Source organism: Bufo gargarizans, chromosome 7 (genome assembly GCF_014858855.1).
Source record: "Bufo gargarizans isolate SCDJY-AF-19 chromosome 7, ASM1485885v1, whole genome shotgun sequence".
NCBI lineage: Eukaryota > Metazoa > Chordata > Amphibia > Anura > Bufonidae > Bufo > Bufo gargarizans.
In genome coordinates this window covers 23719370-23734598 of record NC_058086.1, presented here as the reverse complement: position 1 = coordinate 23734598, position 15229 = coordinate 23719370, and the positions used below count along the sequence as shown (strand labels likewise).

The 15229-nt window shown below is 43.9% G+C and overlaps 1 protein-coding gene across 1 annotated transcript in view; it reads right to left on the bottom strand.

Annotated features, from left to right (window-relative positions):
* Positions 1–313: 313 nt before the first annotated feature.
* The window catches only part of PLXNB1 (plexin B1), a 91614-nt gene continuing 76698 nt past the window's right edge, over positions 314–15229 (bottom strand). Inside the window, exons 17-37 of the mRNA XM_044301313.1 lie at positions 14925–15061; positions 14309–14485; positions 13956–14127; positions 13167–13409; positions 12195–12371; positions 11461–11609; positions 11000–11100; positions 10650–10867; positions 10380–10558; positions 10036–10102; positions 9797–9943; positions 9523–9700; positions 9338–9441; positions 9170–9254; positions 8093–8259; positions 7323–7483; positions 6458–6605; positions 5530–5594; positions 5368–5443; positions 3931–4005; positions 314–2742 (exon numbers count right to left, since the gene is read on the bottom strand). Coding sequence (XP_044157248.1) covers positions 2638–2742; positions 3931–4005; positions 5368–5443; positions 5530–5594; positions 6458–6605; positions 7323–7483; positions 8093–8259; positions 9170–9254; positions 9338–9441; positions 9523–9700; positions 9797–9943; positions 10036–10102; positions 10380–10558; positions 10650–10867; positions 11000–11100; positions 11461–11609; positions 12195–12371; positions 13167–13409; positions 13956–14127; positions 14309–14485; positions 14925–15061 — 2931 coding nt within the window. The 3' untranslated portion in view covers positions 314–2637. The remainder of the gene's footprint in view (positions 2743–3930; positions 4006–5367; positions 5444–5529; positions 5595–6457; positions 6606–7322; positions 7484–8092; positions 8260–9169; positions 9255–9337; positions 9442–9522; positions 9701–9796; positions 9944–10035; positions 10103–10379; positions 10559–10649; positions 10868–10999; positions 11101–11460; positions 11610–12194; positions 12372–13166; positions 13410–13955; positions 14128–14308; positions 14486–14924; positions 15062–15229) is intronic.

Genomic DNA, 15229 nt, shown 5'->3' with positions numbered 1-15229 from the left:
GCTGCCGAGTGCACATGTAACAGGTCAGCCAGTGTCATAGGTACAAAACTGCTGACAGATGCCCTTTAAGAAATCTGCTCCATAGGTCTTCCTAAGAGCTGTATACACAAAATGGTAGGAGATTTTTTCTTAAAAATCTAATCATGCTTCTTTCGAGGTCGCTGCTCTTTGTATCTCAGGTGCATCAGAGCAATACAGTTGCTTGCAATTGGTTGCAAAAGTCCCTACACCCCAGCTTTGAGAGTCCCCGTCACTTTGAGCTGCCTCTTCCCACTTCCGGGATAGCGCAGGATAATAGCGGACAGACCAGTGCTTAGAACATATTGACTTTTATTGAGTAGTTTGTGTAAGGACTACTTTGTTTCTCATTAGATGTGTTTTGTGTCGTGTTTTACATTCACAAACAGTTTATCACTTCACAGATTCGACAGCTTTTTTCCGACCATCGTCTAACGTGTTATCCGGGTCTCGTAAGATTCACTTTCAAGTTTTATTTTATTTATTTTTTATATTATATTAACCACAAATTTCTAATGATTTTACGAGAAAAAAAAAAAAAGGCAGCACGAGTGAAAGCTGGGAGCCGGACGCGGGAATGCTTCATCAGAAAAAACTAGTACGGAAAGAAAAAAATAAATCCAAAATAAACATTAAAACTAGATGTGAGTATCCCAGGGCAATGTGCCGCCGTAAAAATAAATTACAATCCTCCTTTAGTATTTAAATATCTTCTCTCATAACTACGGTATTTACACATCCAGTTCAGAGCAGCAAATTGCCAAAAGACATGGAATCTAATAGAGCGCTTCTGTGTCTCTTGCTGAAACTAATAAATAAGCATCTACCATGAGATTTAGTGCAGTAATGTACCGTCTACAGCCCAAGCACAGCCAAACACATTTTACTTAAAGGGTACGTCCACTGTCACAACCAATTTCGATATCGCTCCAATGCATCTAAAAGAGCAAAAACGAAGCAATCTTGCGTAAACATCTACCATTCAGAACAATGTGTCTCCATGGTTACAGACTACAAACAAAACCTGTGTCGTCAGATCCTGCAGTCATATCTTGCTTCACCTCCTCTGCTCCCTCTTCGTGGTGATGGGCAGACAGTAGTAGAAGGACTGGACTGTTGGTACCAGACTACACAGGGCTTGTTTGTAGTCTGTAACCATGGAGACACATAGTCCTGCCTCGAAGTTGAATACACAAAACGGTAGGAGATTTTTAAGCAAAGGCTGTTTTGCTAAGTTGCCTCCCTTACGATTTTAGAGGCATTGGCGCAATAAAGAAAATGGTGCACAAACAAGAACTACTTTGTGTTTCACATGCAATGATACAGTATATTGATGTTGCATGCCCAATGGCAGCATGGCCCCTAAGACAACACTTCCTGCTCCAGGTCTTGAGCAAAGACATACCTACCGTAGGGACAGACCATGCAGATGCTATGGAGAGAGAGGGCCCAGCCCTGGTTGATAACATCCCATTTGACACCTGTGCTGGACTCCTTTACATAAAGGAAATGCTCTATTCGCTAAGACGGGGGAGGGGGCGGGATTGGGGCCTGGGGGGGAGAGGAATTGGCCCATGGGACATAAAAAGGGCATGCGTAGCAAAAAGGACTTTGGCAGTCCCATCATCTGAATTGTTATGTAGCTGCAAATCACCATCCACATCAAGGTCCATAGCTTTGAACATTCATCTAGATAGTGATTTGAAGCCCAATAATGTCCTTATGACAAGACCGAACTGCCAGAGCATGGGACAGGATGTGTTGTCCTAGGGTGCTGCAGGATTTGAGGACTTATAATATATATATATAAGAAGTTTGGTAGTTCTTTAAGACGATCCGATGCAACCCCGTGGACACCAGAGGAGATGCGGGTTGGCTGCTAGGACTCCGCAAAGGAAGACTTTTTATCTTTCTTTAGGAAAAGACGAACAATTCTTAAAAGGCGAATAAAAATATGGCGGCTACAAAGTAATAAAATTATACTTCTCTGATAGAATTAGTTTTACAATTGTTAAAAAATTAAAATAATATTCTAGGTGGAAATAAAAAGGCAGGAATGAAGGAGAAGTGTGAACTGGAGACCTCTCAGGTTAGTTTTGTCCATGTAGTCCATGTAGGAGAAGATCATGTAACATGTGATACAATGTGTCCACAGAGAGTCCCATGTTCCATCGGTGCAGACTCTCAATCGAGCCGCGACCGGGACAGTCAACGCAAGTCTGCACCGCCAAAGTTCACCGATCCATTCTCAGAAGGCTAGTGAAGAAAACATGCCAGAGATCTGGAGTCCGCCTAGGTTCATCCTTGTGTCTCCTTCCACTGAAGATGATGGACTTGGCACATAGGAAGATAAAATCTGCTCCTTTGTAACATGCAGGACGACCCCGTCGGTGGGGTTAAAATCTTCTATATCAAAGTTCTGATTGTAAAAAAAATTTCATAGAAAAAAATATTCTTTTTCACCATCAGTTGCCTTCCGGGTCACTTATCAGTTAGGAATGTGACAAGGAGCCACGAGGCTGCCTGCGTCTCAGAGGCAGGAGACGGTGATTTTTATAAAAAACCTTTCAGCTCTTGGCAAGAAACTGTATTTGCTCGAAGACCGTCCATGTGTCTCGGTCACAAGTCGGTGACTTTATTCTCCACGGCAGCTGCAATCTGCTGAAGTCTGTAGCCGAGCTGCATCTTTTGGGCCGTTGAGTCTTCTTCCAGTGCTGTAATAATCTGCAAGAAAGAAAAAGAACTTATTGCTGACCTTAAAGGGCACCTCTAACTAGAATAAACCTATATGTGGCTGCAATCATATATTCACAGGGTAATTTCCCTGTACAGACATGAGGTTACCTGATAAGATTCTGTCTTGCTGCAGCCACCACAAGGGGGAGCTGGAGAGTTTATGGCGAAGTGTTTATACATTGAACTCTACAATATGAGTCAGTCAGCTCACACACGCCCTCTAGTGGTGGTAAACAGAACTGTATCATTTAACCCTAGGTGGGACCTGCATTCATCAGACATTTATGGCATATCCTAGCGATATACCATACATGTTAAAATGAGACAACCCCTTAATTCTCCATGGACATGGCTTTTTTTTTCCTGCCCCCCCCCCCTTTCCCCAGCACTTTGATTGACAGGGCCAGGCAGTGTAAACGTCATCACACTTGGCCCTGTCAATCAAAGTGCAGAGGGCGTGGCAGTTGGAAAGAGAGCAGAGCCGCTAGGACCATTTAAAGTTCCATATAATGTTGTTGTTTTTTTTACTCCTTTAAAAAATGTAAAAACTTTTAATTTTTTTTTTAAAAGAAAGAATACATTTTTTTAAATATATTCCCCCACCCCCCCCCCCCACCCTCAGGGGGCTTGAACCGGCAATCATTTGCTTGCTTGCATTACACACTGCAATACTTCTGCATTGCAGTGTAGTGTAATTTTTACCATTCTTCATTTACACCCTGCCTCTGGCAGTATAATACAAGCAGTTAGGTGGGAAAAGCGTGATCAGGGTTACACAGAGAGACCCTTCCTAATGTTTAATTGCTCAGATGAGGCGTTCGCCATTCACCATGGTGTCTGAGGGGTTAAACAGTTATTTCTGATCCTGGCAGTTGCACGCGGATGTCAGCTGTATAACACAGCAACCGCCACGTATAGAGCGGGACCAGCTTGTGAGCTTGCTCTATACATCCCCTTGTGCATGCACAACACTGGTCGTTAAGGGGTTAAACGAACCGTAGTTGTAAATTCAGCAGGGAGGCTTTCCAACAGAGATGATAATATCAATCGCTTCCATGTAATATACATGTATCTAAGGTTCTCTGTCAAGCACTTGCTGTAGACAGACATGACATATATGACTCTCTGCTGCCACCTAAAGGCGCAAGGTAGCAATAACAGCATGAGGCCACTCACCTGATCATAGTACTTATTAATATACTTGTAGAGTTCATGAAGAGCCACCAATGAATTAAGTTCACCTGAGTAATTCTAAAAACAAAAAAAACAAGCAAAATATTAGAAAATACTTGACGTCTAAACTGATCATTGATTACGGTCCTTGAGGAACCTATAAGTGCCCGTTACAATATATAGAGACTATGAGCAGCATATGCACCGTTTCTATACAAAGTGTCAATATTAGCGCATAAGGCACATGATGAGAGCAGCTAGACTCGAATCCTGGCAAATTATTTCCTAATACCAATGCAGGTAGCGAGGTGCACGAGCTTCATGGATGATATAATCCTGTGCGCATGGAGACAACACTAGGGGGAGCTCACAGCCTATGGATGCATACAGCCATCATTGAAATCAACTGCTGCTATGTACATATGTATGCAGTGTGCTCCCCCTAGTGGCAGCTGCTGGAAGATGCAAGCAGGTGAAGGAGTATAGCACTGCTCGTTCGTCAGCTGATAGTGATATGCCATCAATGTGTGAGGTAACAACTTTTTTAAGCCCCTATTAGACTGCATGATAATCAACCCTTTAAGAACAGGTCTTTAAGGGGTTTTATACTATAGATATTTATATGTATTATATCTATTAGATAATTCCTACATGTCTAACAGGTGGGGGAGCCCATTACTAGGAGCCCCACTATTTCCTATAAGGGGGGTGTCTGCTCTCTTGTTCTCAGCAGGACTGTGCCTGATGCTATTCTATTTGTTTAAAGGCTATGTCCACCTTTAGGGGCATTTTTTTATTATTATTGTATTGTACTCATTTTGAGCTAAAATCATTTTTTTCAATAGTTTTTTATTAAAAATGTTGAACCCTTTTCTCTGTGCAGCCTTGAGATTCTCTAGAAGCAGGCTCTGAATTTTCACTCTGTTCCGTCAGGCAGCTCAGCTGACGGCTCCTTATCGCTGATCTCTGACCTCATAAACACTAATTATAGCTCAATCGTTATCTTACTGATACGAATGTGGATTAAATAAGTGTTTATGACCTTTTAGTCATTTAGACATAAGAGTTATTCGATGACCGACACACAGTGAAAGTGAAAGTAGGATTCACACAGCTGGACAAACAGTTTGTAACAGAACGGTTGAATATTTTTAATAAAGACCAATTGAAAACATGATTTTTAGGCCAAAATGAGTAAAATGCAATCATAAAAAAAAAATTGTCCCCAAAGATGTGCATAGCCTTTAACCTAGTGCACCCAAAGATTTGAAATCGGTAGCTTCAAGCTCCTGGGCCCCGATGCAAAATGTGATTACATGTGCCTTATATAAAGTGCTTCCTATATGGAAGAGGGGTCATTAGCCCCTGCTTCCAGGTGGGACTACACCCTCCGCTCCCGCTATAACCGCAGCTCTGATAAGATGTTGTATGGACCCGTACCCTGGACAGCTCTGCTAGTGCAGAATTCATCTCCTGGTCACTGGCCGAGATGGTCTGCCGGATATCAGCATAATATCTGGAAAAGGAGAGAGAATAAGATGTTTAACATAGTAGTAAATGTCACGTAGACAGACCTGGGCGATGTGATAACCCCGGGCTCACCTCTCCACCATCTGCTTGTACCGGGGGATGTCTCGGGCGTACAACAACTTGTTTATAGGAGAATCCTGCAGGAAAATAGAGCGACACTGAGACAAAGACCGCAGATATCATGCCAAGGGTAGTCCGGCCGCCTCATGGCTTCTTTGCCGTGCTGCTGCCGGACCTCCGTCCCGCCCCCATTATAGTGAATGGGGCCGGAACGGACTTCCGGCGGCACGGTGGACTAGCGGTAGCTCGGATCCGGCAGCCTGTCGCAAGTGTGAAAGTAGCCTTAGACTGCTAGAGATGAGCGAAGTTCTCAAAAATTTGTTTTGGCTACTTTGCATGAATTTTTCAAAACAATTTTGCTTTGTGACGCATTTCTTTGTAAATAGCAAGTGCAATGACAGGGAACAGCAATTGCGCCGCCCCCCCTTCCCATCATTAAACTCCCTCAGATGCTGCATTCATTGCTGACCGCGGCATCTTAGATCAATATAAGGCCTTTCAGGTTTTGATTTAAAAAAATTAAAATTAAATCCTGCTTACCTCATCCATTTGAGCATTGAAGAGGCCACTGCGGCCATCTTGCTTGAAGATCCAGTGCGAAATCTCACGTGGCGTGTCATGATGATGTCATCACGTCGGCCAGCGTGGTGACGTCATACATTACCGCGCACAAGATTTCACGTAGGATCTTCAAGCAAGATGGCTGCGGTGACCTCATATGGAATGAGGTAAGTTTATTTTTACCACCATTTCGGTGAAAATCGATTCGTTACCACGAAGCGTGAGGAATTTTTCCCGAAATTCAGATCGAAGTCCATTTTTTGAACTTCGATTCGCTCAACATTGATGACTGCCATCGCCGCACCCCCTATAGCTATGCCCCTAGTTGGGAGTCTTAGCTTTGGTAAGAGATCAGGTCTCAGAAAAAGCGCTCACGTACCCGGCCCAGCTTATGATCAGCAAGGGTGCAGGAGTCCATGAAGGTCTGAGCGATCACAGACAGCACTGCGTCCACGTTGTCCGAGGTCTGCACGTCAAACACAAACTGGGGGTTTTTGATTATGTTGATCCAGAACCTTAAAGGCAAACTGATATAAAAAAGTCAATTACCATATTGTATACAAGGAAGGTCCGAGCTCCTATGTTCTCGTAGATGGGTCATATTGTTTTCCTATGTCCCCTTATATAGATGGAATTAAAGATGACCTCTTCCCTCTCCTGACTTGTCTGTTTTAGTAACTACTTGTATTCCTCATGTAATAATAATAATTGTAATTTTGTTAATTAATTGCTAGCAATTTGTAATGAAGGTCCGCCTGGGTGTTACCAGTTGGGGATGTGTCTCTGCCACAGTCTGCCACTACCCAATTAATGCTGCCCGTGTCACTACTGTGCAGGGACACTCCGCCCAACTGGTAACATCCAGATGGACCTTTATTATTATAAACTTCCAGAAGGAATAATAGAATGGCACAAGATAAGAATAGATGCTCCAGAATTATTATTATTATTATTACATGGGGAATGCAAGTACTTACTACAACAGACATGTCAGGAGAGGTGATAGCTCCTCTTCAAATAACAGAATTCTGTCTGCTGGCAGCCACCTTTAGAGGGAGCTCTGGAGCTGACTTCATATTGTCAACAGTAAGCACATGAGCTCCCTCTAGTGGTGGCTGCAGACAGTTGTTTTATTAAACTGTCTGTTCAGGGGATTTGGATCTCTGTATCAGAAAAAAGACCTCAGATGACTATAAAGATATATTCTAAAAGTTCTGTTCATCCTGGTTTCTTTTTTTATTTACCTATTAGTTTTCCAGATGTGAATGGTCTCTGGGTCAACGATACCATAGTGTGTCGCCTGGTCATCTAGCAAGTCAAAGAAATACTTGACAGCGAGCGGCACCGGGCGGCTGGTGCTGAGTATAACCTGAAACAAGTCGTCTACAAACTTCTGGAGTGTGCCCTGGGAAGTGAAAAAACAAATGTGTTATAAAGACACACAACCTACCATACCACTGTGCCATAGGTTCTACATCTGTGGTCTCTTCCCCAGGCAAGTGACACAAAATGGACCCGCCCGTCCACATGATGGAACATGATTCATCAGGACAGGACGCCTTCTTCCATCTCTGATGCTCATCTGCCCACTGTAGGCCTCTCAGTGGCGGACAGAGGTCAGCATGGGCACTCTGACCGATCTGTGGGTAGACAGCAAGCCAGCCAACATCTCCTGTGCATTGACCATCCTCACATGCCTCAATGAGTCTTGGGTGCCCACAACACTGTCTCTGGTACACCGGCTGTCCTTCCTTGGACAGCTTTTTGTAGGTACTAACCTCTAAAGACCAGGGACACCCTACAAGACCGACCATTTTTAAAATGCTCTGACCTAGTCATCTAGACACCAGACTTTAGACCTTCTCAGACACTTGCCCATATTTCCTGCTTCCGGCACATGTACACTTGCTGCCTAATATATCCCACCCCCCGACAGATCCCATTGTCATTCATTTCAGCTGTGACATGACAAGTGATATGAATGTCTGAGGAAATTCAGGAATCCTTCACAGACCTTCATGGACAGCAGACGTGTCAGATAGATTTCTGGGATGGCTTTTGCCCTCTCCCGGTCACGTAGGCTCCCTCTTCTGTGCTTTGGTAACTCAGGCTCATCTGTGGGTTTGACAAGATGCCACAGTTTGATGCCGCCTTCATCAGCATCCTCCAGCATCGGGGTCTCTGTAAAAATGAAGGCTACACTTGTTGTCTAATACAAATAAATGCCCCCAGCAGGGAATTATGCACATCATATGGTCAATACATGGGGCGGTGCAGTGGCTCAGTGGTTAGGAACGTTGTCTTGCATTGCTAGGGTCCTAGCTTCCAATCTGACCAAGAACAAGATTTGCATGGAGGTTGTATGTTCTCCCCATGTTTGTGTCCACAGGATAGATGATTAATGTATGATCGCTGAGGGTCTGACATCCAGGATCAGCACCGATCATGAGTAGTCGTGTGCATGTGTGACCACCGTTCCATTGACTTCTATAGGACTGCCAAGTATAACACTTAGCTATCTCCAGCAGTCCTATTTAAGTGAATGGAGCTGAGGACAATCATGTACAGCACCACTCCATTCACACAGGAAACCATCATTCTCATAATCAACTGGGATCCCAACAGACAGACCGACCTCGATCATAAATGATAGGTGATAATTGTTTTAATGGGAACACCCTTAACTAGTCAACTAGAAGGATGAGCCTTGATTGATGTAAAAAGGATGAGTTATATATGGCTCAACGTTGTCCAAAATGTTGACGTGGACGTCAAAGTGTTCACTTGGAACACCACTATTAAACAGTAGGGAGCTCTGGTGGTGTACTAGACCTAGCCATGTATAATGTGGTTGCATCTGGCTTATCTCAAACAAAATCTTTTCTAAAGTCCAAGCCAATCAAAGGAGTAGAAAGAGAATCCTTGGAAGGAAGTAGATAGGATAAGTTGGTCTAAAAAGTTGAGAAAAAGTCATGGACAAAAATGGAAGCAAGTAGGTGACGTATGGAAGGGTTTTAGGGTAGTCATCTTCCCTTGATGACATCAGTTTTGTTGACTATGCTTGTTTTTTAACATAAAGTCAAGAACTTACTCTCTCCGGGGATGTAATCATGGTTTTCTGGGTGGATGTGCTTGCTCAGTCGAGGAACCAATGCTACAGTGGCCGCATCAGGAACCTGCACTCAAAAAAGAAGATTTTGTTTCAGTTTCTGGTTCTGAGTGAAAAGACCAAAAACAAAAAAATCCCAAAAATCCTCACCTTGTAATGTTGGAGGGTGTTTATCCTCTTCCATGATCCCTGGACCACTGATGTTAGATCTTCATCAGAAAGGATGAGGTGTCCAGCCAGCCCTGACCTCCATTCTATAAAGAACAAAATAGTCCATTAAGACCCTAAGACATTTCAGATGCCTACAAGTCAAATAAAGCAGAAGTTCGACCCACCCAAGTCAAGGCTCTCCGGGCAGGGACGAAGACAGCAAGGTGTTCCTTTATAAACCTGGTCCAGGATCTTCTCTTTCACTTGAGTGATGGTGTCACAGTCCAATAACTTCACCGGGACTCCTTGAACTTCCTCTTCTACAGCGCTCCCAGTGGTGGGTTGTGTTATTGCATTTAGAGTCTACAAAAAGCAAAGGGTGTTTGTGTCATTGCCTATATAATGTACATTTAGTCTCCCGTGAAGGACTGTAAGACCCCAAAAGACTTCCTTCCTCACCAAGGTCTTGTACTCCACGTCGTCCCTCAGTAGGCGGTTATCATTGAGTGTATGCTTGGCTTTTCCTGTTACACAGTCCACGGGTCCTTTGTCCACTTGATGTTTGATGCCTCGGAATAACATATATAGTGGTTCTCCAGCCGAGTCCTGATACGGAGCAGAATAAAGGACATAAGTCTAGGACAAGGGCAGTAGTTGTGACACTTTTTCCCAATGTTGTCACTGCTTCTGATACTCACCCTCACAAAAGCGTAAAGGCAGATGGACATCCAGTTGGTCAGCAGCTTCTCAACCACAGTTTCAGTCCTAGAAATAGACATCAAAATCAAAATTATTATATTACCATAGGAGTTCTTGCTTGACTTGTTTTTAGCCCTCCATATGCTTTATTTTCATGAATTGCAATCATAGAAAGGGGTCACCTTCCATCAGCCAGTTATGGTTGACCCGACCCATCCATGATCGGCCTTTCTTTTGAATGGCTACTATGTAATATGGCATTTCCCCATAGCAGGGGAAATGTATGGGCAGCAGACATAGAAGAAGACCTCATATTGTGTCCATGAATGGCCACAGTCCTCACCTTCTCAACATCAGCTTTGGGTTCTTGGCAACATATTGTTCAACAAGGTCATTGAGAAGAGTCTTCAAGATGTCTGTGAAATATTCCAGCTTTCCATGAAGAGATACAGTAAGAAGAGATGCCACATACGCCCGGTCACGTGCTGAAAAGGTTCGCTGACTTTCTAGAGTGTGGATAAACTGGGGTGGAGGAACAAGTTACTGGAAGACTTGTCCTTCTATATCTATATGTTGGGTTGAGAATTTATGCAAACTCGCGTTGACTACATACCTTGGTAAGGAACAGTTTGCTGTTAAGAAGGTTTGATAGTTGCACCAAACCTTGCTCCACCGTCTGTCTCCGACCCTCTGGGACATCTAGGTCCCTGTGCAATGGGGATTCCCGGTGACCAGGGAAAAATATCCTTTCTGCGTATGACTTGTAATCCAGGAAGGGGATCCCAGTGCCAACCAAATCACTGGTGAGATCCATCATTTCTGTCATGAGATCTTTGAAAACCCAAAAGGAAAAATGGTGAATATACATGAAGACTGCATTATTAGAAAAAAAAAAGGTCATGAGAAGACAGATCTAAATATTTAACTATTACTCCTAAAAGTAGGCCTGTAGACCTGATTTACCTGTAAATTCTTTCTTGCAACGATCTCTAACACTGGTTTCCAAGTTTTCAAGCTGAATTTGAACTTTTTTGTAATCCCTCAGAGCCTGCTTGCTTTTCCTCCTGATGGTCAAAGTAAGCACAAATAAATAAATTATACGCACATACTCATAGACATAGTCTTCTGCCTGTCAGTAGCCACCACTAGAGGGAGCTTACAGCATACAGTTTTATTATTGAGTACAATGTATCAACAGTATACAGTGGGCTCCCTCTAGTGGTGACTGCAGGAAGTGAGAATTTAACAATTTGTCTCTTCAGGGAATTTGGAGCTCTGTATCAGAGAAACACTCAGCTCTGACTGCTATAAAGATATATTATGAGAATATTTAGTACAGAATTATAAAAAAAATGTTTTTCAAAGGTTTACATTCACTTTAGTCTTTGACTATATTCTCTATATAGGGTTTAGATAACACCTACCTGTAAATTAAGACGATGATGAGAACTATCAGTGCCACAAAAGAAGCCCCAACTCCCAAGCTGATCTGAGCCTCCAGCGGAAATGTAAGCTGGCTCTCTGTGTCATACTGAACCTTCCCAAGAACCAAATCAATTCCTCCTATTTGCACCTAAAAAATAATAATATCACATTATCATATTGTGTCATGTTCTTATAAGAAATATGCATGTTGTACATATCAGTGGTACATGCAGCATTTCCTATCTTGTAACAGTGCTGAATTACAGAATGTATGATACTCCAGAGCTGCATTCTCAATTCTACAGGCTTCAGAGCTGAAATCTCTCAGCATTATCTGCTGGCTCGATATCTGTACAAGGCTTGGTTTGCGAATTTCCATTCTGGGAAATTCAAAGGGGTTTTTTCAAAGTTTTATAGCACGCAAGCGAACATGCGCTATGCCTCTCTATGGGACTGCTGAAAATAGCAGAGTACAAATGCTCGACGGTCTCCAGTCCCGTGGAGATTGAGCGGACCTGCTGCTCCATCAGGACAGGGAACGTGACTCCCGTTCTCTTGATCGGTGATTCATCCATTTGTTATACTCCCCGAATGCCACCCATGACCTCCCATGATTATCTACATTGCAGAAGATCACCACCACCCTATGTGCATGGGGGATGATCACAGCAATGCCCAGTTTAACTCCTGCCCTCTAATAACACAAGGAGAAAAAATGGCCACACATCCTTACTGTAAATTCAGGCAGGGAGTCCACCCCTTCTCTCTTGGATGGGTAACGTGGGGCTGGCTCCTTCTCTGGAGGCTCACAATACAGGTGGTTACTTGTGAGGGTCTTCACCGTGCACACCCCATCCCCAATCATTGCAATCATCTCTTCTTTGGTAATTGCCAGGTCAAGATTCTCTCCCTAGAAAAGAAGCAAGATGTCAGATTTGTGCAGACAATGTGTCTCGCTATCATGAAATGGGTTTCCCAATCCTCTACATATGACATATGGACATCATGGAGGTGAATCTGCCCATGGTCCCACCATCTATGAGCAAGAAGAAAGAGCTTCTAAAGCAGAGTCAGCCAAAGTGGAGCCGTCCAACCTTATGTTTATTGAGGTGTACCAGTGATGATGGATTGGCCATGTTGAATTCTGCTACAATGTATCAAGGCAGGTAAAATGTATCAGTCTGGAGTCAAAATGAGCACTGTCTAAGCCAGTGATGGCGAACCTATGGCACGGGTGCCAGAGGCGGCACTCACAGCTCTCTCTGTGGGCACCCGCACCCTGGAAAAAGTCTATGGTGTACCAATATACTCTGGACTTTACCAGCCATTCATCAGCGCTGGGCGCACTATGAACAGCACATTGAATGTAGGCACGTCATTATACTTAAATGATAAAGTACATGGAAAATATACTATACTGGACTGGAGTATTTCGGTTACATTGCCGTGTTGGCACTTTGCGATAAATAAGTGGGTTTTGGGCTGCAGTTTGGGCACGCGGTCTCTAACAGGTTCGCCATCACTGGTCTAAGCCATGGGAAACCTTCAGCTGTGAGAAGTCTGGACAGATATTTCAGCCTTTGTATGTAAACAAGAACGTCCCTATTCACTGACACAAAGCAGAGATCTGACAAATAGCGAGGAATTGATTAAGCCCCGTCTATACAAACTTAAAAACCCCCTTTAAATTTCCGAACGTTTTTACCTCCACAGAGATGACACTGCCGGGCTTGTGGCGATACGGCTTTGCAGGATCCTCAGCATTCAGATGCCGGAGCACCGGGTCCGGGACATACGTAAATGGAGCCGAGTTGATGACAGTAAAATTGAAATGGAGATTATCCAGGATGAACTCTACGTCGACTCGGGCGTTCCAGTGTAAAGGGTTAATGGCTGGTGTCTTACAAAGCAGCAGGAAGGATGAATTCACTTGGCAAAGCTCTTCATACTGCGGAGAGGTCAGGACAGCTATTAAAGCAGCGCTACAAGAGTCCCCAAAGGGCGCAGTAACGGCCATGATTAATGTTAAAGGGGTATTCCCACTGTTAGGGTATGTCATCATCTGATGATTGGTGGGGGTCTGACTTCTGGGACCCCTGCTGATCCTGAGAACGAAGGACAGAAGCCCTTTCTGCAGAGAGCGAGTCCTGTCCACCCCTTGTATGGGATACACAGTGAATGGAGCTGTGGGGCATTTTCCCACATAGCAAGTCGAAAGAAGAAGCCCCTTTATTCAGGGGATCATGGGGCCCCCGATAATCGAGACTGGGAAATTCTGACAACTGCAAGTGATAAGTCATGAAGACGGTAATACCCCTTTATGCCTAGAGAAGGTAATACCCCTTTAAGCCTAGAGAAGGTAATACCCCTTTAAGCCTAGAGAAGGTAATACCCCTTTAAGCCTAGAGAAGGTAATACCCCTTTAAGCCTAGAGAAGGTAATACCCCTTTAAGCCTAGAGAACGGTCACTAAACAATATAGACTAGAGCACCACCTGCTGGACAGTGCAGAGCGAGCCCTCTGGGCATTCTGTCTCCGGAACAATACGTCGCTTCCTCCCAAGGCTTCGCCTCCTCCTCCTTTCCATAGGGGACACGGTGACCCGGATTTTTGGGGCTTGTACTACGTTCAGGTTCTGTCCATATACCAATATCACCCGACCTCCACTGCAACAGAGAATGCACAATGACAAAAGGGGCAATTAAAGTCGGAGTGATAAACACTACACAGCAGGTCGACAATGGTATTTTCTGTTACCCATTCCAGCCGATGTTATTAGTTGGGTAAGGGTTAATAATCTGGAGTTCCCCTTTAATTCAAGCATTTTTAGGACACAATCTGTTGTACCTGAAGAAGCTCTTGGCAGGGCTGGCGGATGTGATGTTCGGGTCTGCCGTGTATGAGAAGAATGCATCTGGGAAGCTAAATACTTGTTCTCCGTACCAGACGGTTACCCAGAGGTCTGTGGTGGAGTTGCTGGTTCCAGTTAGACATTCCAGTTGGTTTTCCTGAATCTCCGAGGAACTTTGAAAGACAGAATGAGGTTGAGATGTAAAGTTTGTTTCATGTTCTGTGTATTCTCTATCTCTTTCCTTCAGTAAAGTCAAATTTCTAGTCTTTCCCCTCTACAAACTCCTCTCCTGAAATACTCTGTGCTGGTGTTAAACCCTGGTGTTTTCACTGTCTCTTGCCTGTGGTGTCCCATATGCATCCAACAAGACCTGCAATCTCATCTTCAAGGAAGCTATATGTGATGTCATCATCTGGTCGGCCAGGGGTTGGAGAGTGCAAGGTGGGTGGTGAGCAACAACTAACCAGTCTGTCTCAGCCAGGGTATTCAGATACAGGGTTACGGTGGCAAAATTAATCCTTGCCACGGGGTGTGCCTTTGCTTTTGGCCATTGGGTATTCTTCCACAGCTAATTAACTAGCAGATATGAGGTCTTCCTCTGCATATACTCACATGTAACAGGGGATATTTCCAATCAAAACTCGGATATCACTGGGACGCCCTGTAAGAAGTTTGGTTCCTGCAATAGTCAACCGGGTTCCACCAGATTTCGGCCCACGAGATGGAAAGAACGAAGACAGAACGGGATTCTGAAAGTAAGAAGGTAAGTTATATTTATGACATAACTCGTATGTGATTGTTACTTAATTTTTTAATCTATTTCCAAATCTCTTGTTTGTTACTCTTTTCCCATGGTGGTCATAAGAAATAACACAGAAACATTGTAGAAGTTGGAGCAAAGTGGTCGTCCATATTGC